Genomic DNA, 26,853 nt, shown 5'->3' on the forward strand with positions numbered 1-26,853 from the left:
TAATAATTAATTAATACAGGAAACAGACACCCATCTGGGTGAATGAAGTTTAGATCAAATGGCTTTGTTTAAAAAAATTGAGCTGAAATCTAATTAACACCTATTAGCAGTTGCACCAGCAAGCTCATTATTTTCTGATTTAGCTGAGACTACAAAGCAAATCATTTTTGCACTTTTGTAAGTGTCCACTAATAGCTCTTTGTCTATCAAAGTCCTCCCCAACTGCTTGGTGTTATTGTAAATTAATGTCTTGCATGTGTAGTGTATTAACATTTTTAGTAGGTCTGTTTGTAAGGTTTTCTGTTCAGGAGACATTTTTTTTCACCTTACTTCTGCATTTGAGCATGAATGTGTTGTGTTTGTTCTTGACAATGTAATACATCAGCTTTATGTCACACACTACTAAGGTTTTCTGCAAAGCCATTTTATGAAATTGTCATAAGCTGTTTTTGTTGTTAGGAAAGATGATCAAATTTGATTTATGTCACTGAAATGGTCTCCCAACAGGTTTTGCCTTTCTTCTGCTACCATCCCAGTGCAAAGCCTGAAATCTGGGGGGCACAGTTGGCCTTTTGGAAAGCTTCGCCTGTTTTTTTGGGGGCAAAGTGTCTCATCCACATTGCATTTGTATTCAGTCAGCAGGAAGGGTCTTGATTCCAGAGATGTTCAAGACCCTCGCCAGGTCATTTGAATGTGGTGACCTGGAAATGGCACCAAAGCCTTTTGAGCCCGAGCCTTTGGAGTTTGACATCCAGAGCTGGCATGTCCGTACAAGCCACAGGTGTCCGGTTGGCGCGGCTTTGATCAAAGAACCTGTCACAGGACAACAAACAGAAGCAACTCCAGCAAACCAAACCACTGAAACAATAGGGGCCTTTCTCTATTTACTATTTGTTTGTTTGAGGAAGAGTTATGCAGCATGGTTTTGCTGCTACCGCTCAGGCATTAAATAATAGACATGTAGTGCAAAATAGTTTTTTTTTTTGCATGTTTGCAGCATTCTGTTGTCTGCTTTTAAAGGTTTGCTTTCCCATATGATCTCTGCTGTTGGACAATCCCTGTGGTGCCTGGTCCTCTCAGGCAGGGTCTGAGTGGCCATATCAAGCACAGAGGGCAGCTCGCAGTAAATCAGACTACATTAGCTCGTGGAGACGGACTGACATGCCTTTTAGGTCAATCTGCAGTGATCTGCTTCTTCCTGTGGGTCTTTGTTTACCCTGTTGGGCCACAGCTGTTGGGATAGGTAGTAGCCGGGGTCTCACAGAAGAAAAAAACCTGAACACACGCGCCACTGCCCCCCAAACGCTAAATAGCCGCATTAGATACACCGCATTAAATGCTGGTGGTGCGGTAGGTGTTGGGTGCGTGTCCCAGTGGCCTCTCCCGCCTGTCGTCACACCTTCCGTCCCCTGGCCCATCTGGCAGGACCAGGGGCACTGCAGTGTGAAAATAGATACAAAGAGCACCGCATTATCACTCAGACGCGGTTGCCTCTGCCGCTAGTCCTTCACTTACTTCTAGGTAAAATGCATTAGATTCTGCATAAATGATTTGGTTGTATTGTTGGGTACTTATTATGGCAGGGTTCTTTTTGTTTTTTTGTTTTTTTTTTGGGGGGGGTGGGGGTTTAAAGATTTTTTGCGTGAAGTGGTATGATATTGCCAAAGATATTGCTTATACACAGTGCCATTATTGACTTTTCCCCTCCTCCCTCAGATAAAACACTAGACTCCAAAAAAAAATTACCCACAAAGCCAATCAGACCATATGTACAGTGTTGGAGATTTTTATTATGCGCCAGCAGAACCTGACCACAGCAGGGCATATCTAAACATGAAAATTAATTCACAGCTAAATGCTGCTATATCCAGTACAGAGGGAGAAGGGAGGAAAATCAAACAGTGGTTTACGCTAGATGGCAGATGATGGGGGGAAAAGACCTGGGGCTTGAGGGCCTTCGTTTTCAGAGTCAGAACAGCAGATGCAATTATGAAATGACAATAGAACGACTAAGATTGGTGGAAAGGAGCGGTTGGACTACGTGGATCATTAATACACAAAATAAAATATTCATAAAATAAGTTAAATTTAGGGAAGATCAGTTAATTTTTTGAGGGAAAAGAGGCTTAATTCATTTTCATAATCATTTCAGTTTAGTTTAACTTATTCATATATAGAGATGAACTGTCTTAAACAGTGAGCAATGTTTCTATTTTCATAGTCCAATGGGTGTTTGCCAGGCTAATACAGAAAATAAGACTCCTCCTTCATTGGAACACCATTGAATTCACTATTCCTGCAGAGGGAGTTGACCTTAAAGCCCCTATGCTCTTATTTTTGTTTATTTTATTTATTTATTTGATCTATTTATATTTACATTTACATTTACAGCTTCAAAATATTTGGCAAGGGTTGCATTAATTAGCCAGTAATAGATAGCAACTTAAAGAAATGAATGAACATTGCTTTCTGGATTTGAGGTTTTGATGGGGAATTCAGCTGATATAGACGAGAGCGACCTTCCCAAGATAGAGGGGCAGATGCACATGTTTTCTTTATTTGATTTTGCCCTTTTTAGAAATCAGTGTACTGTTTTTCTTTAACACAGTCCAGTCTATATCACAAAGCTGCCATTCATAATTGTTTTATTCAATACTAACACAAAGGCAGTGTGGAGTGGATGGACACTGACAAATAAGCTATGGTACTTTTAAAATGAAAGCTTTTTATGACAAAAATGACAATTATGTATTATGCATTATTGTACTGTATTGACTTTTATTGCTGTCTTGCTGATTCATTAGCAAACTAGACTGATATTGAAAACATTGAGCAGAGCACCTGTCTCAAAGCAATCTTGCTGTTTAGCCAATGGTAATGGAGAACTTTAAGAAGAATGGAGAATTTTAAGATCATTCTTAAATATGTATCTACAACCAGCCAAGCCCTGGATGTTTGTATCATGGATTTAAACCATTTTTCTAGTTTCATTGTATCCATCCTTATCATAGTTTTTCAACAGATTGAATTGACAGAATTCAGCATAGCCCAAAGTTATGGGGAATCCATTATTTGCATTGTATGTTTACATCATTTACAAAGAAAATTATTTGATCTTTTGCTCAATGCAAATGCTGTTTGTTTTAAACATGCCTACAAATATGCAAACATGCAAGTATTCTTGTCCTGTGTTCTTCTTCTTGATATGGAGATGCAGAGTGAAGTGTCACTTTTACATTTTTGCGTGGAGTTGGCCAATTGAGTAAGAATGTATTTATCATTTCATTAAAGATCGTGTTATTTTTGTTCAGTATTTTTAGCAGAATTTTTGCTTCTCTGAGCTTATATAAAATTGAGTATGGTAATAGTGCCAAATTAAAGTTATTGACAGTTAATGCAAAGCTGCTTTGATGGTTGGTTGAATTCCATGCTGTGAAAAAACTTGAAAGGTGTCTGTGTTCAGTTGACATTTTTATGTGTGGTTTCTGTAATGATTCATCCAGTAACCTGACCTGGGAATAAGAAATTGCATGACCTGTTTCCAAAATAATGAAAAGGATGATATATCCCCTCTTACTTGTTATGAACTTTCTTTAAAATACTTGAGCATGACTTTGTCTCTGAGCAATGCAAACTTAATTGCCCCCTGCTGGTTTAGAATGCACCCAACTGGCCTTTAAAAGGTGATCACTGAAAACACAGGATGCAGAAATGGCCAGAATAGGGACTTCCTGCTATATTTAACCACCGCATGCTTAATATGAAGCTCTAGAAGTCTGCTTATGCAACCATCCATCCGCCATCTATTTTTCTTTTGATTACTATCGGCCTAGGCCTATAGCTTCATAAATGAAGGCTGCTCAAGATTACTGTTGCTTTTTTTTTTCAGATGTTGAGTGAAATGTATCTATATTAAACCTTTTTTCTGCCAAGGTGCAGGAGTCCAGCATTTCTTTTCATTGTAAGAAACAACAGTGAATTGCGTAGTGCGGTTGCTCACTCCTCCCTTGTAATTAGAAGGCTCTGAGCGTGCTCTGTGTCTTACAGAAAAATCTCCAGTAATCACACAAACTGTCACTTATGTAATTTCCCTCACAGGCAAAATTGAAAGGAGAATCATTATTCAGAGATGTTTCCGTTTCAGAGCTGTGGGGGAAAGAGAAGGGGGATCTTTTTCATGGTAATCAAACATAAAAAATAATAGAATAAAAGAATCGCAAATAGGCTCTGAAAGCTTTAAACATGGCTGTTTTCCTCACGGATAATTGGACAGTTTATAGCTTTATAATGACATTGTCCATATCAGAAAGAAGAGGAGCAGAGTTTTGAAAACAACAGAATGTGTCACAGAATGTAATGTTTGATCCCCCCCTCCCTGTTTAGAAGGCTCCTGTATCCATACCGACTTGCAATGCATAAGACAGTTACAATGCACTAGTTTTTTGAATGTGTGAGTGCTGATAAAATGTCTGCCTGAATCTTGTTTAGAAAAAGCATTAACTTGAAATAATTAACTTGTAGAGATAGCAGAAGCATTAGCCATGTTGAATGTGGCTTGGTGTGGCTAGGGATCCGAGTCCGTGACTAACAAATGGAACATATTTACAGTCCATGTTTACAGTTGATGAATGTGCTAAATGTGAGATAAACGAATGCATGATGTCAAACATTTTTGATTTATGACATAATTATATATTATTTGATGTATAAAAATATTTGGTGGCTCTGGTCCTTTCACAGCAAAATATTTTGCACACAGTGTGGACTATGTGTGTCAGATTTGACAGAAAAGGGGGGGGGGGGGGGGGTCTTTCAAGACTTACGTGGAGGAAAAACAGGAGAAAAGACTAAAAAATAGGAGTAAATTCAGCCACACATCCTTTAGAACATACGAGGACTTTTCCAGATTTTCCAGGAACACATTCTTCCTCATGATGAAAGTCTACTTGTATTTCTCCTGTGACAACTGGAGTGTAGAGGTGACTCCAAGGTAAATCTAGATTTCATTAAATCTCTGTTCACTCAATGTGGGCTTAAAAACTGCATTAAATGAGATATGCACAGGAAAACTAATCCTATAGATTCAAGGAAGGAAGTAATGAAACCATGTATTTGAATGAGGGGAACATCTTCCCCTTGTGAGTTTAAATTGAAACCATTTTTGCACTCCTCTTCCAGTTCACAGTAAGCAGTGACAATCAGACTTTTATTAGGGTTTTTTTAAGATTGAGGAGAAGCTTTTGAAGTTTTAGTTTATGGTCCTGGTGTTTGTGAGGGACATCCCTGTATTTTTTAACTCTCTTATTTGATGTAAATATGATTTGATTCAGTTTGTGAAATGCTAAAACTGAAAGATTAACTCACAATGTTACTTAAAACTGAGTCTGTATGCAGTGTTAGTGATGTTTATAATGTTTGTTGATTGAGCGAGTATAAATGGAGCATTAAATTATGTATTGCTGCTCTGCAAGGCCAGAGCTTTATTGATCCATGTTGCAACAGACGTTTGCATTGTTGGCTGTGCTGGCTTTCTTGAGGGTCCATTTTTAAATAATGTTTTTTTTTTCTTCTTGAACTTATTTATTACTCCAATCACATGTACATGTTAATGTCAACTGTAAGCTAAACTGCTGGCTGTGGTAAAAGAACAGTGCCTTTTAAACTGGTGCAATGTTCCAGGCAGAGAGAGCAACATAATTACTGCAAGTTCCAACATACAAAGGCAGTTTCACCCATGGGCAGGTATCTGGACCATTTGAAAAGACTCACATCTTGACCATGAGCAACAATGCTCTGTCCTTTCTCCTTGTGGGTGTGTTGGTGTAGCTGGCAGAAGGTTTAAGCATCATATTCCTACAATATGAAAGTCACTCTTGAAATCAGAACCTGAAGGATGACTTGCAGCAATAACACCATCATTTAAGAAAGAGGAACAAGTTTTGATTATTTTATGAATTTTGTTACTTTGGTACAGCAGTCTGCATGCAATGTATGTGTGTGTGTGTTTTTGTATCCTTCTCATACCAGTGCCATCAATGCTAGTGTTAAAGGGCCTTGCAGTCTCTGCTTTTTGGTACCTCCTGCCCCCTCTTACATCCTATAGGATTCATTGCCCTTTGCCCCCCATGGAGGAGGGTGGAGCGGACCCTGCAGCCGTACCACTGTGGGAGAACAGAGGCAGGTGTTCTTAGGATCTCGCTTCCTTGCTTTGACACCTCCTTTGGTTAGTTGTTGCTTTTGTTCATTTATATAGGTATGTCCTGAAGGCATTTTCCAACCCAAGGCTGGGAATAATTAAAAAGCGATGGGGTAAAGCACATAGTGACAGACTAAACTACACCTCCCTACTCTAAACAGAGACAGCGGCCCATAAACAGGCACTGTAGGAAAACTGTGAATATTTCCAGTGTCAGTCACTGTTTCCAGCATGTTTCTTTAGTTGCTTATTGTTAAATTGTTGAATGTATGAAGGCTGTGTTTGTGGCAAAAGAGAGGTTAGAGGGTTCTTTAACTCTACCCCCCCCCCCCCCCCCCCCCCCCCCCCACCCATCCACCCCATACAAACACAGACACACACACACTCTCATACACTCACTCACTTGCTATCTCTCTCTCTCTCTCCTTCACACACACACACACACACATACATACACACACACACACACTTGTACAGCTCCCCGCAGATGCATGCCTACAGGTTTTAATGTCAGATTTATAAGATGCTGTGAAGTCGGGGGTCTCTGGGCGATTGCGCTGAGATTGGCATCCACCTGGTAATTTACTAAATTCATTAGCCAGAGGCGAGAAAACAAACGTGTGCCCTCCCCCACCTCCCTGTCTGATCTTTCTTTTGGTGTGATGTTGCTTCTCTCACGCACCCTTCCTGCATTTTACACAAGATCCATTTCAGGTCTGAATTTTGAAATATGTAAGAGAAAAGAATGCAGGCAACCTATGGCCCCTCTCATTAATTTATTTATACACAAAACCACTAATTAAAGGCTCCCAGCGTTTACCTTTGAGGAATGCCTTTTCAGAGGCCGATGCAGGCGGTTTACTGAATTCATCGAAGTAGCCAATATTTTATCCAAACATTCTGGCCCCAGAAAGGCCTTGTAAAGGCACTGCATTGAACCAAAACCTCTGTGGCACAGAAGAAAACTGTGTTTAAAAGGTCCACATCCAATCCGCATGACTATGATATATGTAACAGATTGTCATAAATTTGTGAGACCCTCTAGGAATGCATTTCGATTTGGTGCAGGTTGAAGTAATTACTGTGCTACAATGTAAGCCTGGCAACGAAGCATACGTACATAGTAGTGTTGTGGCAGCAACCTTTTTGTGTGGCATCATAGTATTAGAATAAACATATGAACATATGTTTGCCGCTGATATACTATTTCAAGTGTTGCTCCCCAGGTGAGGAGCAGGATTTTTGATAGTGAACTTTTTGTTATAACTCTTACTGCCAACAGTATTCTGTTTGTTTCTGTCTGATCGGGAAGATTTTGGTGTTGTGTTCAGAAGAAGGAAGGAGAAATACTGCTGTATCATGCCACAGTAAAGGGTTACTAGCTGCTTCCCCAGATGAGGGCAAGGCCTGTTACACAAGTGACTTTTTCACCTGGAGAGGCTTGGCTTAAATGTCCTGGAAGTATGGTTTGAGTTGTGCGGGGAGTGGTGGGAGCTCTCTGCCTGGACTTTGTCCCAGCGTCATGGGGCACAGTGGGTTGGGCTTCAGGAAACTCCCTGGTGTGTCAGGAGCAAGCGGGCCTAAGCCACTATTAATTAAAGGATCTGGGTCTTATGGGAGTTTTGGACACAACGGTCTCCAAGGCTCTGAAAGGCACTGATGATTTGGAGCAGAACTACAAAAGCTGCCGGCATTATCCCATGGCTTTCTTGGTTAAGATTTTGTGTGTGTGTGTGTGTGTGTGTGTGTGTGTGTGTGTGGGTGCACGTGTGTGTGCATGTGTGACTAAGCCCTTCATCGGTATCATGTATTTTTTAATGTTTGAATGATTTGTTCATTTTTTCTATGAACATTTATTACTTTGACACACTCAGAAGGATCTGTTGACTGTTAAACACTCAACTGATGAATAAGAGATGGAATTTCTGGTGAATTATTGACTCATTTAGAGAAAGTTGACAGGAAAGTGCTCTACATTCCAAGATGAGAAATTTCTGGTATTCACTGCGTCCTGGTATAACACAGATTGGGAATAAAGAAAATGTGATTAAAGGCAGTGCGATGCCCACCCTGGGTCGTGTGGAACATGCACTCACTGCCTACCTGAGCTTGTCTTCATTAACAGAGACAATCACAGTCGGCGGACATGCGATTCACACTACGTCTCTTGTTCACCAGACACCTCAGTGTCAAAATATGGGCTGCTTGAGAAGCATGGTGAAAAGAGAAAAAGGTGAAATCTTTGTGTCTAGTGGTGTATTCTGACTAACTGAATATACAGAGGGTGGCTTGAGGGTGTGAGTAAAACCTGTCCTACTCTGTCTGCTACTAAAGTTCACTGTATTGTCTTACAGTTTTTTTTGGTTTGTTTACTCTCATGTCACCTTTTTTGTATGGCTAAGTTGTTTGTGTTCCTTCAGGATTGCATGAATCACTTGTAACTTGATTTGCTGTGGGTAATGAAAGTTTTGTGTTGTTAGGGGCCTCCTCTTGTAGAGTCCCTGTCTGTAGAGCTGATGTGCTGCACTTAGGTCAGTGAAAACTCACTATGCAAGGACTCCACTCTAAGTCCTAACTGTCCTTTCTCTCTCTCTCTCTCTCACACACACACACACACACACACACACACACACACACACACACACACACACACACACACACACACACCAAATGAAATCAGAAGACATATCTTCCACTGACAGAAAACTTTCCTGGCTCTTCCCGCTATTGAAATATTCTCTAGATGAGTTCCACTCCATTTAACATTACTGTAAATCAAGCACCAGTGTGTTTGTTCCTGTTGATCTGTTATTGTCCCCAAACCAAAATCACATTGCAAATCTTGAGATCAATCTAAAGAGAACCGTGTGCTATCCATTTGCTCATGCCTTACAGACATGTTGTTTGCACATTTTTGTAATTTGACATATGTCTGTAGTTGACAGTATCTAGGGTTTTGATGATGTAAGGTGAAATTGTTCTCACCCTTATTGTTTGTGTGCAAAACACTGCAGTAAGTCAGTACTTCCACTGGAGGGCACAGTAAACTAACAAGGGAAATGATCAGATTTCAAGGAAAAGGGAGCCCTTAATTAAGAGGAATTGCATCCAAAGGAAGAGGACTGTTCAGTTTTTGCACACAAGCATGTCACTTGGAAAGAAAACAAGATCAACAGGGCTGCCGCTTGTCATTTGTTTTCCTTTTTAAGTCCAACCTCAGTCTCTTCATTTAATTGGGTCCCCACTAAGTGTCTCCATCACACCCATCTGTCAGAACACCCTAAGCTCATCTGCAGAGGGATACTGTCTGCCCTACCATCACTCAGCACAGAGCATCAGCAAACTGAGGCCCTCCTGTTATACCTGCTGTAGATTCCCCACTGTCCTGTGCCTTACAGAGACCCAGTGCCTCATATTGCAGCAGCCTCTATTAGCAGGCGCGTAAACCTGTGCATGGTGTGACTGATTTGGCCTGCAGGCTGACCGGCAGTCAGTGCAGGCCTCGCTCTGATGTGTGTGCCGTGGCTTGAGATGCGAGCCTCGCTGACCTCAGCGCCCAAAGCTGTGGGTCTCGGCTGTACTGTAGACGATCGTTATCGTGTGGCAGTGGAACCAGCCTGGCCGATGGAACTCACAGTGTCCTTCCGAAGGATTTCATGGTCAAACATTATGACTTCTTTTCTTCTTATAATGAAACATCTTTGGGTAGTAATATCATAATATCATATCATATCATCACATAATATCACTTAGCCTATTTCCATGGAGACTATATGTGATGTATGTGTTTATGCAGCTATTTTGAAAGGGTGTTCATTGAGAACATCAAACTCTACCAAACAGAAGGTATGTAATTGGTGCTAGGGGAATAAAAAGTGAAATTAGCAAAGGGTGAAATATTTTGCTGTGTGGTGGACAGATGTTTTAAATTCCCCATCTCCCCACATGTGCCTATATGGTTTTGTAGAGATAAATTTGAGCTGCCCTGGACCTGAGGTGGAAGAGATGAGCTTCTTGTAGAAAAGCACTGCACCCTCTCCACTGCTTTAATTCAGTAGAAGTTTGACAAAGAACAACCTGGACACCACAGGGAGAATTACAGTGCACACAGCAGTAACAGAACCAAGTGTTCCAAATGAGCGTGAAGTGGAAAAGGGAAAACAGAAACTACCAGCCATAGCTGTTTTTGGGAGAGACTCCCTTTGTGTGTGTCTGTGTGTGCGCATGCGCGTGCACATGATTATGTGGGTCTGTATGAGCGACCCCTTGATTCATATGTGTGCATGTATGGTGTGCGTGTGTCTGTGCGTGCATGCATTCTTGTGTGTGTGGTATGAGGAGAGGGGTAGACATTGGTTTGTCACAGTGAAAAGTGGCCTTCTCACTTCCAGAGAACTAGCTTGACATAAACACTGATCCCTCAGCACTGATTGCTGCCTGTCTTACTCATCTAAAGAGGAAGCTCTTATACTCTGAAAGAGAAAGGAAACCTGTCTTCACCTCTCTTGGGTACTTACCAGCACTGTAACATGGTACATGCCCTCACAGAGACCCTGATGCACATTCATGACCTAACAGCAGATGACTGTAATTTATAGGTTTACAGTTTGTAATATTATGCTTTTCAGTCATTGGCAAAGTGTTTTCTGATAGTGTTGTGAGTCTTTCACAAGCATATAATTGTCTGTTTCCTGAGGATTGTATTTCATTCTGCTTCACTTGCAGTCACGTCTTTCTTTCTTTTCCTCCAAACAATAAAGTACTGCCAAAAAAGATATAACTTGGATGTGGGCATGTGTTCAAAGTGTCATTCCAGCAAGGAGATTGTGATTCATTTTTTGTCAAGGCATTTTGTCTATTGCAGATACATCACAAATCATTAAGAATGCAGCTCACATTGTCACAAAGGAAACCACATTCTAGTCCCTACAGACTGTAATCCTCAACCAGGGCAGTATAATTCTACCAACTTCCAGTTTACAATGCAAGAAAAAATATCTTGTGCGAGAATTTTAAAAGCTTCCATTCTAAAATTTGCCACATTTGAGCCTCTTTTGATAAGCTGACCCGCCAGTTTCAGGTCGCTGTGAAGGGTTTTTTTTTTTTTTTGGTCTTTCAGTGAGTTTAAAGCTCTCTTTACCTCATTGTTTAACTTAATTGAATGCCTGTGTCAGTTTCTCCTTAAGGGTCAACAGTGGGTGACCTTTATACATCCCGAGAGCTGCCAGTGTTTATGTGAACATTAGGGCCGAAGAGGTGGGTAATATATTGTCACAAGCAGAATTGTTTTCTTGTCTAGTCTTCTTCTTCTTTCAAGTTACTTGCATTGTGTTTTTTTTTTTTTTTACCTTACCGTATGTGTTTGGTTTGTGTACAGTTTTTAATATAATGTATATAATTAAGACACACATACTTTTAACATTTTCTCTTTGGTCTGTCAACTTCTCAGGCTTCTCAGGGAGTCTCAGGAAAAACAATGTTTAAGATACTTTGTCATCAAAGTAAGTTAACACCAGAGTATACAATTTATCCGAATATTATACATTTCTGAAGTTTGTGGATGTGAACAAAACGAATTTAATGGCTAACTTGCCAATACGTCCTACTTTCAAGAGGTACGGTATAGAAGTAGCGGGACAGGATTTTTAGCTGCACAAAGCTTTGAAGCAGGATTTCAAATCACAGGACGCTGGTTCAAAGACTCAATGGGGGAAAAATGTGTGGGAAACACTGTGGAACATGTAATGGAAGAATAGGGACAGACAAAGAGCATAGCACAGTCCAGTAAGCTTTTACCTATTTCAGAAAAGTTCCAACACCATTATTCTGCTGAGGCTGTTCTTCTCTCCCATGCCCAGTACCGCTGGTTACTGACAATAACGGGAATATCTGGTGCAGACTCACAAAGATATTCGACATGCCGCAACCTTGGTGCCATCTTATGAAATGTCTAAATACATTTGCATGAAATAAATAAAAATCAGATAGAGCCAAGCTCTTGCATTGCGAAGAGGTGGATTGTTCCACAGATGCAGTCTCCATCTGTCTGCCCGCCACTGCCTTTTTTGTCTTGTTCTGTGCTGTTAACCGTTAAATAATTGCACCGTAACAGTACTTTTGATAATGACTGATTTTTTTTCCCCTCTCCTCCCTTTTCCCCCCCCTTTCGCTTAAAACTCAAAGAGAGGACGTTTTCTTTATATTTTATCCTTTTTGTCACATTGTTTCCCTGCTATAGGCAAAGCGAACATGGCTTAATTAATATGACAAATAATCATTGCTGAATGCGGCCGAGCACTTGACTCCATATTGTGAAGCTGATGAAAAGGCAAGCAGGGCGTTATCAGTTGTAAGTGCCGGGCCAGGCCTCACTGTTACTGAAGGCGTCTCATTAGCACTCCGTCTGTGTTCTCTTTCAACGGGTTAATCTAGTCTTAAAGGGCACCCAGGGCTTTTCTTTGGAAGAATTGTCACTGTTTTACCTCACTTGTAATCATTCTACAGCTATACTTTATTGATGATAGAAATTAATTAATTCTCTGGGGAAAAGTAAAAAAAAAAAAAGTATTTAAAATAGAATCTCGAGGAGTTTTTACCATTGCCTTGATCTTACTAAGTGCTCATTGAGTCAATGGTATTTGTAAAGTTAAATTATAGATGCCTGGATGGATTTAGTCTGGATGTGAAACATACTAGGCTGATGAAATCTCTCAGAATCATGCCCTATCATTTCTGTTTTTTCCTGGTTGGATACTAACTCATCTCATTGTTTTTCAGATACAAATTTGTCAGTCTGAGTCACAATTTTACTTCCATATAACAGCTCACAAATACTGCTCTGTAATCAAGAATTAGGTAGGAATTGCACCATAATCATACGTTTAAATCATTTCTTAATCCAAAAAATATATTTAAAAGTAAAAAAGCAGTCTTTTCTGTGAAAATACCACACCTGTCTATCAATACTAACATATTAGTATGGGGACCTGATTTTGTTTTCACTCCTGTTTGTCGAACTGCCTGGTTGTATGTATTATTTCACTTGCAGATAATGTTTCCTAGCAGATGTACCCTATCATCATAGCCAAGCTATGGTTTATTTCTAGTTATTTAGCTAGCAAAGTTGTGAAAATAATGTTGCAAGGGATCTTGTCATTAACTCAATATAATAACTCAATTTTTTGGATCCCTAGCAAGATGGAGCTAGCCATATGTTACCGATATTTAAATTAAGTACAGAAGTTGTAGTACTAAAATAATAATGTAGCGGGGGGATCAGCAAAGACATACAGTATTACCAGATTCACCTGTCATTATGAACAGAAACAGGCATTGTGCTGTAGCTACTGTGCCCATGGAGGATGTAAACAAAACATAAAAACCACCTGTTTATCCCATGCCCCTCTCAGTACTTCCCATTACTGACAGGCATAGAGACTGTCACCGTGGTCTTTTCCATTCTGAAAATAAAGTCCTATCCCTAGTACCTTTTCCAGATGCAAAAGTACTAGCATTTTCTTAATAGAATGTAGGAATGCTGATCTTTTGAATGGTTGCACTGCTAACAGACATATTAAACAAAGCAAGGCAGATGGGGTGGGTTGCGAGGGGATAATATGATTGGGATTACCGTACTGTATCGCTACAGCTTCTGTTATTGTCACACTCTTATGCACAGACAATAATAACATATTGGAAGTTATTTATTGTAACTATTACTTGTGCCTTTGCAAACAGCCTTTGTAGGGTGTGAGATTTTTAAAATCCGTTCATTAGTTATAAATTTGAAACTGAACTACAAAAATGTGCTTTTCTACAGGCTAAAGTATCTTCAGATACTTGAGTTGTGTGGTGTTCTTTGAGATCCTCCCTTTCTGAGGTCTGCATTGTAAAGCCTGGACTGTCTGGTCTTTAGTCCAGCCTGGACGTCAGGAGTGAGAGAGGACCACGAGAACCAAGCGCCCTGTGTCGTGATTTAGAGTTCCCCTGTTAATGAAGCCATATAAGTCTCCTGTTTACTGGTTTACAACTGGTTTTACGAAGGCGAATTGACGAGCGGCTTCCATAATGGTTCCTGTCAGTTTAACTGACAGCATTACCAAGAGAAAGAGCCTAAAGAGATGCAGAGCGGTGGAGAGTGGGCCAGCCCTTTACGGGAATTGCTCTTCTTTGATGACGTCCTAGCTGCAGGCTATCGTTTTACATTTTATGTGGGCTACCTTTGTCAGGACATCATTATTGATGCTGAACTCCATTTTAATTCTCGCCTCTCCACAAATCAATTACCTGCTGCGTTTGTCCATTCGTTAGCTGCAGTGGCGGCTGAATAATGGCCACTTGGTTTGAGCCGAGCTACTGAGAAAGTTTCGGACAAGGGGCGAGCAGTCAGACGACTGCAGTACAGTATCCTTCACTGTCAAGCCGGTCAGTTGGCGCCTGGGGAAACAAAGAAGTGATCAGTTGTAAATGTCTGCTCATTATCAGTGGGGCACTGTGCTAATCCTGAAAAACAGCTTGATTGTACAGTATGTCCATGCGTTGTTTGTATTGGTATTATACTAAGCCTGTTGACTATGCGTTTACATCCATTTGTGTGTGTGTGTATGTTTATTTATGCAAATATATATGATACATGAATGTATACATGCATGCAGTGATTTGTGTGTGTGTGTGTGTTTGTGTAATGTCTTTTAATGGATAGATTTGATAAATACATGTCAAACAAATCTCAGTCCCTCACCTCCTGTGGCCCCGCTGCCTTCATTTAAATTCCCCATCTTTGTAGGTGACATGATTATACTGTAAATGAGGTATTCCCAGCAATTAGAATGGGCAGCACACACTGCCTCTTGTAAATTATGAAAGATGGCTTTAGCTGAAACAAAATACTAGAGATGAGGAGGGTATTATTCACAGAGCCTGGAGGTTTTCAGAATGATAATGGGCAAACAAGGCTCACTGTTCATTTTTCCACTCGTCTCAGTCATTTCAAAAATGTATCTCAGTGTGAGAAAACGTGTATGTGTATATTGGCATATTTCATTGCAGTTAAAAGGTATCTACAAGAATATCTGGAGACTTCAAAAGAAAGTTGGCTGATCTGGACAGTGAAACATAAAACGGGTGACAAAAACCGTTTGGTGCGAATCTGTTGGCATGACGTGGGCCTCCCCCGTCCCCCCCACCCCGCCAGCTTTACTCCTAGTGTTTACAGCCACACGGCCGACAGGCGAGAGGTTCCGTGTGGGTTTTTGGAGTGCAGGGCGGGGTTGGGGTGGGGTGGGATCGGGGGGCTTCTTGTGTAGATTTTTCAATTCTCCCTTGCGTCACTTTGGCCGCGAGCGGCATTGTCTGGGGCCCTTTTCTCCGCGCCCCTCCGCTGCAACGAGTCGTGTCATTCCCTCATGATCAGCACTTTTGTTGCCTTTGTCTTCCGCTGTACCTCAGAAGTCCATCTTGTCTTTCATCTCCCCCCCGGTCATGCATAAGGGAACAGTTGTGCCCTGTTGTGGGGATGTTCCACTGGATTTTGGCCAGTGGGGTTTCTTTCTATTCTCTTCAGAACACTACAATGGGGCTCCAAAGACTTGAATGTCTATTGCCGAATGCACACTCTTAATATGCCCCGTTATTTTGTTTTCCCGGAGTCAATAAAAATGCTAAGTCTGAAGCTAACCCCCGTGCCCTCCTCAACACTTGTTCCCCCTTTTTGATTTTTTTTCCCGTCTTTCTCAGCTTGTTGAGAAGGAAAAATTAAAACACAGAAATCTCATTTTTTTTCCTGTCATCTTACCTGTCATGTGATTTTGTAAAAAAATTTTGATGTAAAAAAATACAGAAGCCAAATGATAGGCTTCGTGAAGCATTTTAAGATTACAAATCAAAAATGTTAATTTCTGCCACTCTTTATTAGTGCACAGCTGTGATGCCTTGCACAATTTGTTGGTAAGGGCCTGTTAGAGTTTAACTTCATAGCAAATTAGCCTCCTGGTTTTCACTTCTGTGGCTTCTCCCAGCACCTAAGATATAGACGTCTCCCTATTTGGGGGGAAGAACAGGGCTGTGGTGGTGGTGGGGGGGGGGGGGGGGGGGGGGGGAGAGAGAAAGAGTTTAATGTCTGACAGCTGAAAGTGTTGTGGACTATGGCCATAAGCAGCTAGGCATTAAAGTCGGGTCCTTTTACTTTTGACTTGTTAGCGCATTGTTCATGAAGATTGTCAGTACAGAGAGAAAGCGCAAGTATTTGAAAAGGATTACAGGTAGCGAGATGCATTGCCTGCTGAAGATAACTGGTATGACTTCATCCTCATTGTGCAGATTAAGGCGTAAAATCCGCCCTAATGAGGCCGGGTGGAGTAGAGGGGGAACAAGCGGCCCTTGTGCAGCCCTTGAGATGTTGTTGGTGGGGTCAGTCGCCACCAGCTGATCTTATTTGGAGGGGATTGGATCATTCATCGGGGCACTGCACGGAGTCAGAAACACTCTCTGATTAGCTGCCCAGCTTTTCCTTTGTGCCCCCCCAGTTCATTTCTGCTCATTTTCCCCTCCAGCTCCTTGTGTCTTCAGACCCAAGGTTTAAATAGAAATGCAGCCTCATGCTGAGAATTAGCTTTCGTTAGCATTGCTCTTGCCGCCATTTCACAGATGCGGAAGTATAAGAGAAGAGATTAAAAAAAAAAACGAGATAAATATCAGTGACTTTTGACCATTTTGATTTTTTTTCCCCATCTCCTTTGTGGGGGATGGGGAGACTTGTTTAGGCATCATGGCATTGATTTTCCTCCTTATTCATCTTTATTTATTTATTTCTTTATTTAATTTAAAAGCTTAAACGTGGTCAACCCTGGAAGTACTTTGCATATTAAAAAGAAGCTGATTACCAGAGAGCAGAAACACAAATCTTAAATGTTGTGCATTTTAGACACAGCTCTGGAAATAATTGTAAAATCTGCATATTGAGAGGAGCACAGTTGGCAGTGTTTACATTAGTTGGGAGAGAGGAGCTCAGATGGGACCATACTGAATCTGTGCAATTCAGTTAAGATTTTTGTGAAGGACTTTATTAGAAGTGATCCCATTTAATTGAATCTCCTGAATGAACAATATGATTTTTAGAGTCACACATCTCTATTCTCGAATGGATTTTTGTGGGGTTGTTGAAACATAGTCTCCTACATGTAGACTGTAAATGATGACTGAATGCCGTTTTCATTTGTGATTTGAATATGACTTGAAAAATCTGCATAATGCCAAGTTTATATTACTGTAGTTGTTCAGTCTCGGTGCATTGACGTCGTGCCCATGAACCAGGTACTTAACCGGTTTTTCAGCATTAAATATCCAGCTTATTAAATGGATGATAAGTCAGCTATGTGAGTCATCTGTAATACAGTTACCTGCTAATCAAACAATATGAATACTGACAATAGCAACAGCATCAACCCATTCTATTTCACAAGATCTACCTGATCTATGAAACACAGCAAATCACAGTAACAGTTTTTACTGTGGGACTGACTGTATACTGGACAACATGTTTTTGGAGGGTCCTACATAAGAATTATATTCTTGAGCATTTCAGAAAAACAACTTCATAAGCATTGAATAATAAAGAATTTTATGGGTTGTCTATGTGACTTAGAAGTGTTTATTAATGAGTATGTTGTGCTTATAAAGATGCGACAAAGTTGTTGTGCAGGATTCTTTCAAGAAGAATGAGGTAAGCAGTATATTTGCTTTAATTTTAAATCAATAAAAGAGTCAAAAGGGAGGAAAAAATCTGTGACATTCATCAAAAAGTGAAAAACCTTTCACTGTGAACCTTTTACGTTAAAACTCTTGTTTTTTATCATAGGGTTTCCCATTTATTAGCAATGTCATGCTTCCACACATGGTGGTTGCTCACAGCTATCGGAAACGTTTTCTGCCCAGGCCTGCTAGAAACATTGAGTTTATCTGAGGGAGGAAAGCATTGATCCTGATTTTTTCCTCTTCCTTCTATGGGGAGTCAGCGTTGTGCATAAGCCAGGGCCTAGGACCACTTTTCTTAATGAGAACCAGTCCCATGCAGCTGCATATAAAACCGCTAATACACAGAAACACTGGGCCGTCTCTTGAAGTCCTACCAGTAAATCCTCTGACAGTGTGCACAGCGTTACTGCATTATAGCCAATAATGTATACATGCTGCCTCATATTATGGTAAGCTTTCAAGAGAAAAAACTGTAGAAATATTATGTACTTGAGGGACTATAAAAGTTATAAAACATATATCATTGTTTAATGGCAGGGAAATATCAAACAGATGGTGAAAAAGGGAACCCAGATTGCAGAACTCTCAAGTACGGTATGTATTAATTAAAGATTTTCTCCTTGTGATTCCAGTGCTACTGTAATGTGCCAGTAACATTTAGGTTATGCTGCTTGGTTTTATTGAACCCAGTCTGGTTTGTTTTAATGGGGAAAAAGTATTTCACAGTTAATATCTGCCATTTTTGTTACCATTTGCTAATAGTGTTTGTGTTGTCTGATATGAGTAACACCAGATGAAAAGTATATTTGTTACTGAATTATTACTTTATTACTTACTGAATAAGTAATATAAGGAAAAGTTTATGCTCATTGATTGAAACTTTTCTTACTGGTACAGTAGTTTTGCTTGAAAATATGACTGTTTTGTTTTAACCGTGTGATTATCTGACTCTTTGAAAGTTAATTTTTTTTTGTTTAAGTATATGTGGCGACTGCATGAAATCTAGCCTACTGTTTTCCTTTAAATTAGATGTTGGCATCTTTGTGTCAGACTGGATGTGGGAAGATCCCTTAATGTTGCCTTCTGGATAGACTGCAGTGTGCTATTGACGATTCTCTCTCAAGAAACATGGTATCTAACATCCATGCCAAATCTTAACAGCTTTGTTATCATTTAAAATAACTCCTGAAATCAAAGATATTGATTCTCTTTTAGAGTCTGAGGTTTCTATGAAGCAGTGATGTAGATACTGTATGCTTTATGGAAGCTGCAAAGTGTAGCAATTTCACTTTCATTGTATCGCTCTCTGGTAAATGAGCCTTGAGTGGGAGCCACAACCTCGCATACTGTAAGCTGGGAGGATGTGACACTAACTCTGTCACCAGGGTTTCATGGATCATAGAGAGGGCTGTCAATCTAGGCTGTATGGTATGTGGAAAAGCAATCGATTAGGACAGTAGGAGTACAAGCCCCAATAATGAAGGAAGTAAGAAAACTCCAGGCAGAAAGCCTAGATGTGGTCTGGAATATTGTGGATGCATTGGTAGGACTGCAGCTACAGACTGAAGCTTGGGAGAACCTGGCTTTATTTAAGAAATAAAGGCTGGATATCTGGTTTGCTCATCAATTAGCCTCTTCCAGAAACTTTGGGAACGGACCTCTGAGTCAAAAGAAAGTCTGGGCTCAAATCCTTTGCCAGAATGATGCAGTTGGATATGCATGTCACTGTTTTTTTCTCTGTAGTGGGGTTTAATGTATTGCTGTTCTTCAGATAGAAGGTTTAAAAATGACACTACTATGGCCAGGCTACTGCAGTGAATCTGTTTTCTCAACTTTGTGTTTTTGCTTTTGTATCTGTAAACTGGAATTGTTTTGTACTTCTTCAGTTCCTTATTGTTAGCAACCACGCATTTCTGAACTCTAAATGATATTACGCAGCAAAGATAATGCAAAACTGATTTGGCTTCTTAGCTGCGCTTTTCCTTATCCATTTAAGCCATGTTCGTAACTCACTATGATAAAACTTACTAGCAATTTGTTGAGGCTGAAAATGAAAACCCTCTGTAGCCCAGCAGCCAAGAGAAATGGCTGTGGCTTGGATGTCAAGGCCTGCCTCTGTGTGCTTGTCTTCTCTCTTCCCTTCTGCGGTGAGGTTAAATTTGGCAAAGCTTGAGCTTGTCTGCTCTTCCTACATTCTTCTTGAACTTCGTGTTCATGCTGTTGGTTCTGTTCTTGCTGGTGGGCAGCTGTCACAAGTAGGATGGGAATGACGAGGGTATCGTTTCTGTTGCTAGTGGTGGCACATGGCTCGAAAGAGTCAGGCCTTGAACCAGGTCCATTTATCTGATGTTCCACTTTCAATTTCTACTATTTGCTCAGTTGCAGCCAGAGAACAGTACCTGGAATGTTTGAATACCAGAGCCTGGCTTCTCACTGTGGAGTGCACAGCAATACCCTGTTGGTAAATTCCTTCAACACACTGTGGAGGTTATCAACCCTCAAAGTGGCTGCAGTGTCTACTTGTCAAACCTGTCAGAGAAACATGCACAGGTTTACTTTTTGGTCCAAATTCTTCCCTCTATTAGACATGCAATGGCAAACTCACATTGGTCCCTGTTAGCAGCCAAGGTCTCTGTTAAGCAAGACCTCTGCAGAGCTGAAAAAGCCAATAAGAAGAGAGAATGTTCACCATCAGGCCACACCCCACCATACCTCTGATTCTGCAACAAGGGCTGCCATTTTCCTTGCCTTTTTCACCAAATCTCTTCTTTAATTACCAATGCCATCTTCTCGTAAGCCTCCTCCTTACAATGTAATTGATTTGCCTTTCAAGTGGCCACTTAAAATGGCTTTTTTTTTAACTACCCCCACAGCCGTGCATGGCCATCCCCCCCACGACCTCCACCTCCTTCCCCCTAATTTTGCTGTTTGCTTTTTTTTTTGTTTTACCCATCAATATGAGCACTGTAGGTTTTTTGTCCCTCAAGTGATGGCAAGTCCCTCCCCCCTTTCTCTATTTCACAGTCCACACCAGGAGAGGGGTTTGCATATCCCGCCCTCTCCCCCTCAGGAGATATTGTTACTGACCAGATTTAAACACCACGGCATTCGGAATCCCCACGGAGACACTGTACATGGCCCCCGCAAAGTGCTCCGAGCCATAACTACCTGAATTGCTTTTAATTGCACAATATAGCTGCATCATCTTAGTTCATATTATGCCTGATTGATACTGGAAGGCAATTGTAAGCGTGGAGGACAGGATTAAGCGCCTATTTAAGTGACTTTAGCTCCTTTGGAGAACAAAAGACAGAAAAGAGAATTCTACACCCCCTTTTAACAGAGTGCTGTGTCCCCCTCTCCTCCCTATTCTTCTCCCCTTCTCTGAGCAGAAAAGCAACACAATCAACAAATATTATCCCTCCCAGGGGCATTGAATTGTGCAGGCAGGCGAGAACTGTTCCTGATTGTAATTAGATATATATGATCCCAGTGATTCCAGCCATTCATTAGTGCTAATTGTTTGAGCAATCCAACAGACAGAAAAAATAATTAAAATGTGAAGGCCATAACTGCGATTATTAGCATGTGTGATGAAATGTGTTCTAGGCAGTTGAATCAATAAAAGGGTTTGTAAGAGCGCTTTCATTAGGCAACACTCACGAACAAGATTCTTGGCTTTGCATTGGGCCGCTCCTGTTTGTACAAGCCTGTGCCACCGTTTGCAACAGCCACACATTTACTTCCAAGCGCAATTAGTGGAAAGTGCTGTGTTGTGTTGTCCAAACTTTAATTATTTCGTGGGGCTCCTTTCTCTCTCCCTTTCTCTCTCTCTCTCTCTCTCTGACTGATCTACCTCTATCTCTCTCTCAAAAGCTGTACACTGTTAGTTTCTCTACTCTTGATATTTCCATGTGGTGTTATCCAGCTAAAGTGGAAAAATACTGCCTTGCAGTTCTACTGTTTTGTGAAGATTTGAAGTTGTCAGCTGTCACTAGCATAGGAGTTTAGTTGGAAGTTTTGTGCTGATTATTTGTACTTAGAAACTTAAAATATATTGTGGGGCCAGAACTCGTTCTCTCTCTCTCACACCCCCTGCCTGGTTGTAGACGTTTTCACCTGATTGTGCTGGTTGCAGTGAAATGAGGGGAGAGTGATTGTCTCTGATGTAGTCAGTGATAGTGTTTCAAAGCACAGGTCACCACTGCTTTCTACCTGGGCAAGGATCTGAAAGGAAAACAAATTTTTCCCCTGAGCTAAAGACTTGATGAGGTGGGGAACACTTTCACTTGCTGCATTCCTGATTATAAAGCTTGAGATTTCTTTTGTGGGAGGCAGCTGATGCTGCATTCAAAGCAAATGACAAAAACAGTATCTGCAAGCTCAGCCAATATTCATCTCTCTGCATTTCATTATTTCATTAGGAAATGATAAAGAAACAATATTGTGGATAACTTGGTATTCAACTGTAGTCTAATTTAAAAGTATAGCTGACTCAGTAGGGTTAAGCTGAACACTGATCATTAACCCGAGTATGGACAGAAGCCATGTTGCTGTGTATTGTAATGACTCTCAGTACTTTATAGGTGTGTGGTATACCTTACCAACCCATACCGTTGCAGATGGCATGACTTCCAATTCCAATGTTCCTTGTGTGATTTCTGAAGAGAAGTACAACAAGTTAATAAATCACGTGCCCTCTCAAGTTTTAGTATGAGGTGTCTACTTCTACACCTAGTCCAGGGTTCCGGTGGTGTGCTTTTGCCTGTGTCTGACGGGCTGTGGTATGTCTGTGCTCGCATCTCACAGGGGCGAGGCTCTGCGGCTGGCATGTGTGGCAAGGCCGTGGCGTCATGGCGGCTGCCGCTTCCAGCACACGCTGAGGTACGTGCCCCGGCGAGCCGTGCTCTACGTCCCCGGCAACGACGAGCGGAAGCTGCGCAAGCTGACCTCCCTGGACGTGGACTGCGCCGTGCTGGACTGTGAAGACGGAGTGGCTCTCAACAAGAAGGTAAGAGCGACCTGCCTGACAGCCAGTCATGTGGCGGTATACTGCAATACACCAGACGTCTTTGCTTCCATTTGACTCTATACCGTGCTGCTTTATCTGTGAGTGTCTTTTTAATGTATGTAGATTGTATGAGAGAATGCAAATATGCAAATATTCATTCAACTGCAGTGTAGTATAGTGGTAAGGAGCAGGACTGAAAGGTTCCTGGTTCAGTTCCCTGGTGGGGCACTGTTGTTGTGCCCTTGGGGAAGGTACTTAACCCAGAACTGCCTCAGTAAATATCCAGCTGTATAAATGGCTAACATGTAAAAAATTGTAACCTATGTAAGTTGCTATGGATAAGAGCATCTGCTAAATGCCAATAATGTAATGTAATGTAAATTCATTCAACCTGAATGGATACACTTGTGTTCTTTTGTGTTGGAACTCCCTCTGGATAAGAGCGTCTGCTAAATGAATGTAATGTAATGAATGTAATGTAAATATTCTGCGCTGTGCATTTTGAAGTCTACATGATCTATTTATTTTACTGAAAAAGCAGGTGATATAAAACAGTCAATAAAACATTATCTCTGTAAGACAGACACTTAAAAGGACCACACTGTCCATCTTTTTTAATAAAAGGATGAGTAACCCCTCTCACATTCCCTTGAAACGAGGTGACCGCGTCACACTGAGCTAACCGCAGGACATGAGCAGATGCATTGGGCTACAAGCATTCTCGACCCGCCCACACCGCCTCGCAATTGGCCCTGCTTGCCTCTCCATGAAATTGTGATTGGAGAAAGGGATTGAGGGGAAAAAAGTCGTGTGACAAAAGCTTGATAATAAAGGTAGCTTATATTGCTGGAGGCCATTCCTGTTCAAAGAAAAGCCTTGAGTGGTGACAGTGTGTCCACTTAAAAATGCTGGCGGATGAGAACAATGTTTTTCAGCACTCCTTGTTTTTATTTGCAGATGACAAACCTGAAAGGGTAACAGGATTGTAATGACCCATCAGGCTGCTGTATGTTACTTATGATGGATGTGAACCTTAACAGCAGCAATCAGCTGTGATGATTTCTTCACAGTATCAGTCAAGACATCTCAAAATAGCAACACACTGGCATTCTAGGTATGTGTGACATTTTTATTAGCTGGCCCAACGTTATTTCACAACGCTAAAGAATTACCGAAGGGTTAAAGATTAATATTGGTTTAAGCTTTATTTCAGTTTAAGCTTCGCGGCATTAGTGTCCGCCTTTTTATGTGCTAATACCACTTACAAGAAATAATTGTAAATGTTGATTTTTTTCCCCCTCCTTCAGTCCATTCAGCAGCCAGGTTCTGCCTATACAGGATTATCCTGCTGGGGAATATTAAGCGCCTGTGATCTGAAGAGGGGGGAAAATGGCATTAGAAGAGGGCCTTCATTTCCTCAATAGACAGAACAGCCTTTCCGTGTAGGCCTGTGTCGCTGTCTGGACTGATAGAATTAATGTGAGCCTCGACCTCACAGATAAGCATGCTAATGGTTCACCCTGCAAAAAATCATGTTGTAGTGTAGTGAGGAAGCACTACTCTTTATCAGGCCCAGAAAATAATCCCATTACTTTTTTTTTTTTTTTTTGCTTTTTTTTCCTGTACATATGAATAGTAAACCATGGGCCATCGTATTGTGAGGAAATCATGAGCAGTCACAAGCACAGGATTTAGTCCGTTTTAAAAACCATCTGTGAAACACAGTGAGGCAACCTATGCCAAAACCTGTGATCCGTTAGTTATTGGTCATTAATTGGTAGCATGCAATATAAATGTTCGTCATTAGCCCAATAATAAAACTCACCTTCTCCTCAGCCGTTCTCTCCCTGGCCACACTCTCTCAAACTGTGTTCTCCATTGTGGTAGTTGCAGATGCATAGGAGTCTGTTCATTTGTGTAAAAAGGCCTTTTTATTTCCCTGCCCCACTGAATGACTCTACCCAGATAATGACCTTTGTGTTGACCGACAGACTAATATAAAAATCTGCTGTTCACCTTTGGCAATTTTGATGTTTATTGTATATTTGTTACATTTTTATGGGAAAGGCAAAAAGGAAATGCATGCCACCGATAGCAGATTGGTTGCATTTTTGATTTATTTCTTACCTCATAAGTTACTTTGGAGCTGGTTGCCATAAAAAAGAAAGGGGTCCAATTTAATTTTTGAGACATGGTATATGTTGTGTTCCAAAAATCTGGAACATCAAAACTACATTCTAAAAATGTGAAAAAAATCCTTTTGATAAAGAAGTCTGTTACAAGCAATAGTATAAGCAGACGTTATAGATGTCTGCCTCTCAGAACTGACTGTGCGTCTGCTGTCAGGACTCCGCGGTCCTTCCTGTGACTGTGTTTGCAGTGACAGCAGCGCTGTGACTCAGTCCACTCCGCCAGCCTGTGCCAGCCCAGTGCCCTGTGACAGACGGCACGAGTGCTGTCCAGAAACCGCTAACTGTCACCCTCAACCCGGGCCGACCGGGGGGAGGCACCGCGCTAACACCTTTACACATATGATAATATCTGTATAAACACAGAGCGTGTGGATTAGGGGAGGGGGGGGGGGGGGGGACTCCACCGCAGCAGCGATGCCTGCTACACCTGTCTAATCCGTTTCTCTAGAGGAGGAGAGTGTTTATCTGTTTATTTATTTATTTAGCGGTAACGTGCCCCGCAGTCCCCGCCTGGCTTGTCACGTTCCCCGTTGGAGCTGTGCTCCCTGTCTGCCTCCCCTCTCCGCTTCTCCAGAATGGATGTGCTCCTAATCCCTGGAAGTTTGGAACTAATGAACTAACCGCTGAGCCGCCGCCACGGAGCGCGGTCCCAAACTATACTGTACTTCACACTCGATTTATTCTCCAGATGGCAAGACTACGCAGCCCCGCCGTGAGGGACCACCTCTTCCACTGGAGTGTGAAAGTGGACGGATGTTGTTTTCCTTTGCCGATTTGATCATTTTTTCGAGCTCCCAGAGCCTGGCCAGGACAGTCGGCCCTCGACCGAGTCCTCCCGCCAAGGAGCGCGGGCAAAAACAATCTGCATCTTTTCCTTTATTTTTTGCTGTGCTGCTTTTCGCCGCCCGCCCACCCCTGCAGCAGTGCCATGCGCATCCTGTGTGCTGCGTGATCTGGCCCTCCGGGTGTCATCTGATCCGCTCTCCTGCAGGTGGTGGTAGTGGCTGACAGCTGTCAGAGAGGTGCGCCCCTGCTCTCTGCCCCCCAGCCCCAATCCCCACAGCACGCGAACCAGCACACGGTAACAAGTTTATTAGCGACAGGTCTGGCGATGCACCTTGATGGCTGAGGGGAAAAAAGCTGAAATTGAATTCCCCGACCTCTCCTGCATCCCGCGTGCCCTGCACGCAACCAGATCCCATGATGCTCTAGGAGATGTTCACACTGCACTGTGATGTTTTTTTTTTTTTTTTTTATTCCTGCAGTCATCACGTGGACATCATTTCATGTCATTTTTTTCCCCTTTGGTTGATGGTCAAATACTGTTCATTATCACATTATTTATTAGTGACTATGTGCTGAATATCCACTCATTCTGTTAATTGCACAAACACATACAACCATCTGCAGAGGAAGAGATTAGGCTGGATGTGTGGAGGATGTAGGCAGGATGTGCATGGGAAATGCAGGATGTCAGGAGGAGACCATATGGTTATAAGTGATTATAGAACAGTATTGTACAGTCAGCTTCACTTACCTGTGTTTTTTTTGGTCTGAAGTAGAAGTGCAGTCAGAAGGCAGGATAGCCAGCATCCTCATGATATGTGTCCTTATGATATCATGATATCATTCTGTGTATAATGTGAATGGATTTAGAGTTCCTTAGGCAAGCATATGAATTTCCTGAAATTAGCAGTTAGGTA

General features: G+C 41.5%; 1 protein-coding gene across 1 annotated transcript in view; it reads left to right on the forward strand.

Moving 5' to 3' along the window:
* The window catches only part of clybl (citrate lyase beta like), a 73,373-nt gene that overhangs the window by 11,905 nt on the left and 34,615 nt on the right, over positions 1 to 26,853 (forward strand). The window contains exon 2 of the mRNA XM_036541382.1: positions 22,757 to 22,958. Within this exon, the coding sequence (XP_036397275.1) occupies positions 22,757 to 22,958 (202 nt within the window). The remainder of the gene's footprint in view (positions 1 to 22,756; positions 22,959 to 26,853) is intronic.

Source organism: Megalops cyprinoides, chromosome 11, assembly GCF_013368585.1.
Source record: "Megalops cyprinoides isolate fMegCyp1 chromosome 11, fMegCyp1.pri, whole genome shotgun sequence".
Lineage (NCBI taxonomy): Eukaryota > Metazoa > Chordata > Actinopteri > Elopiformes > Megalopidae > Megalops > Megalops cyprinoides.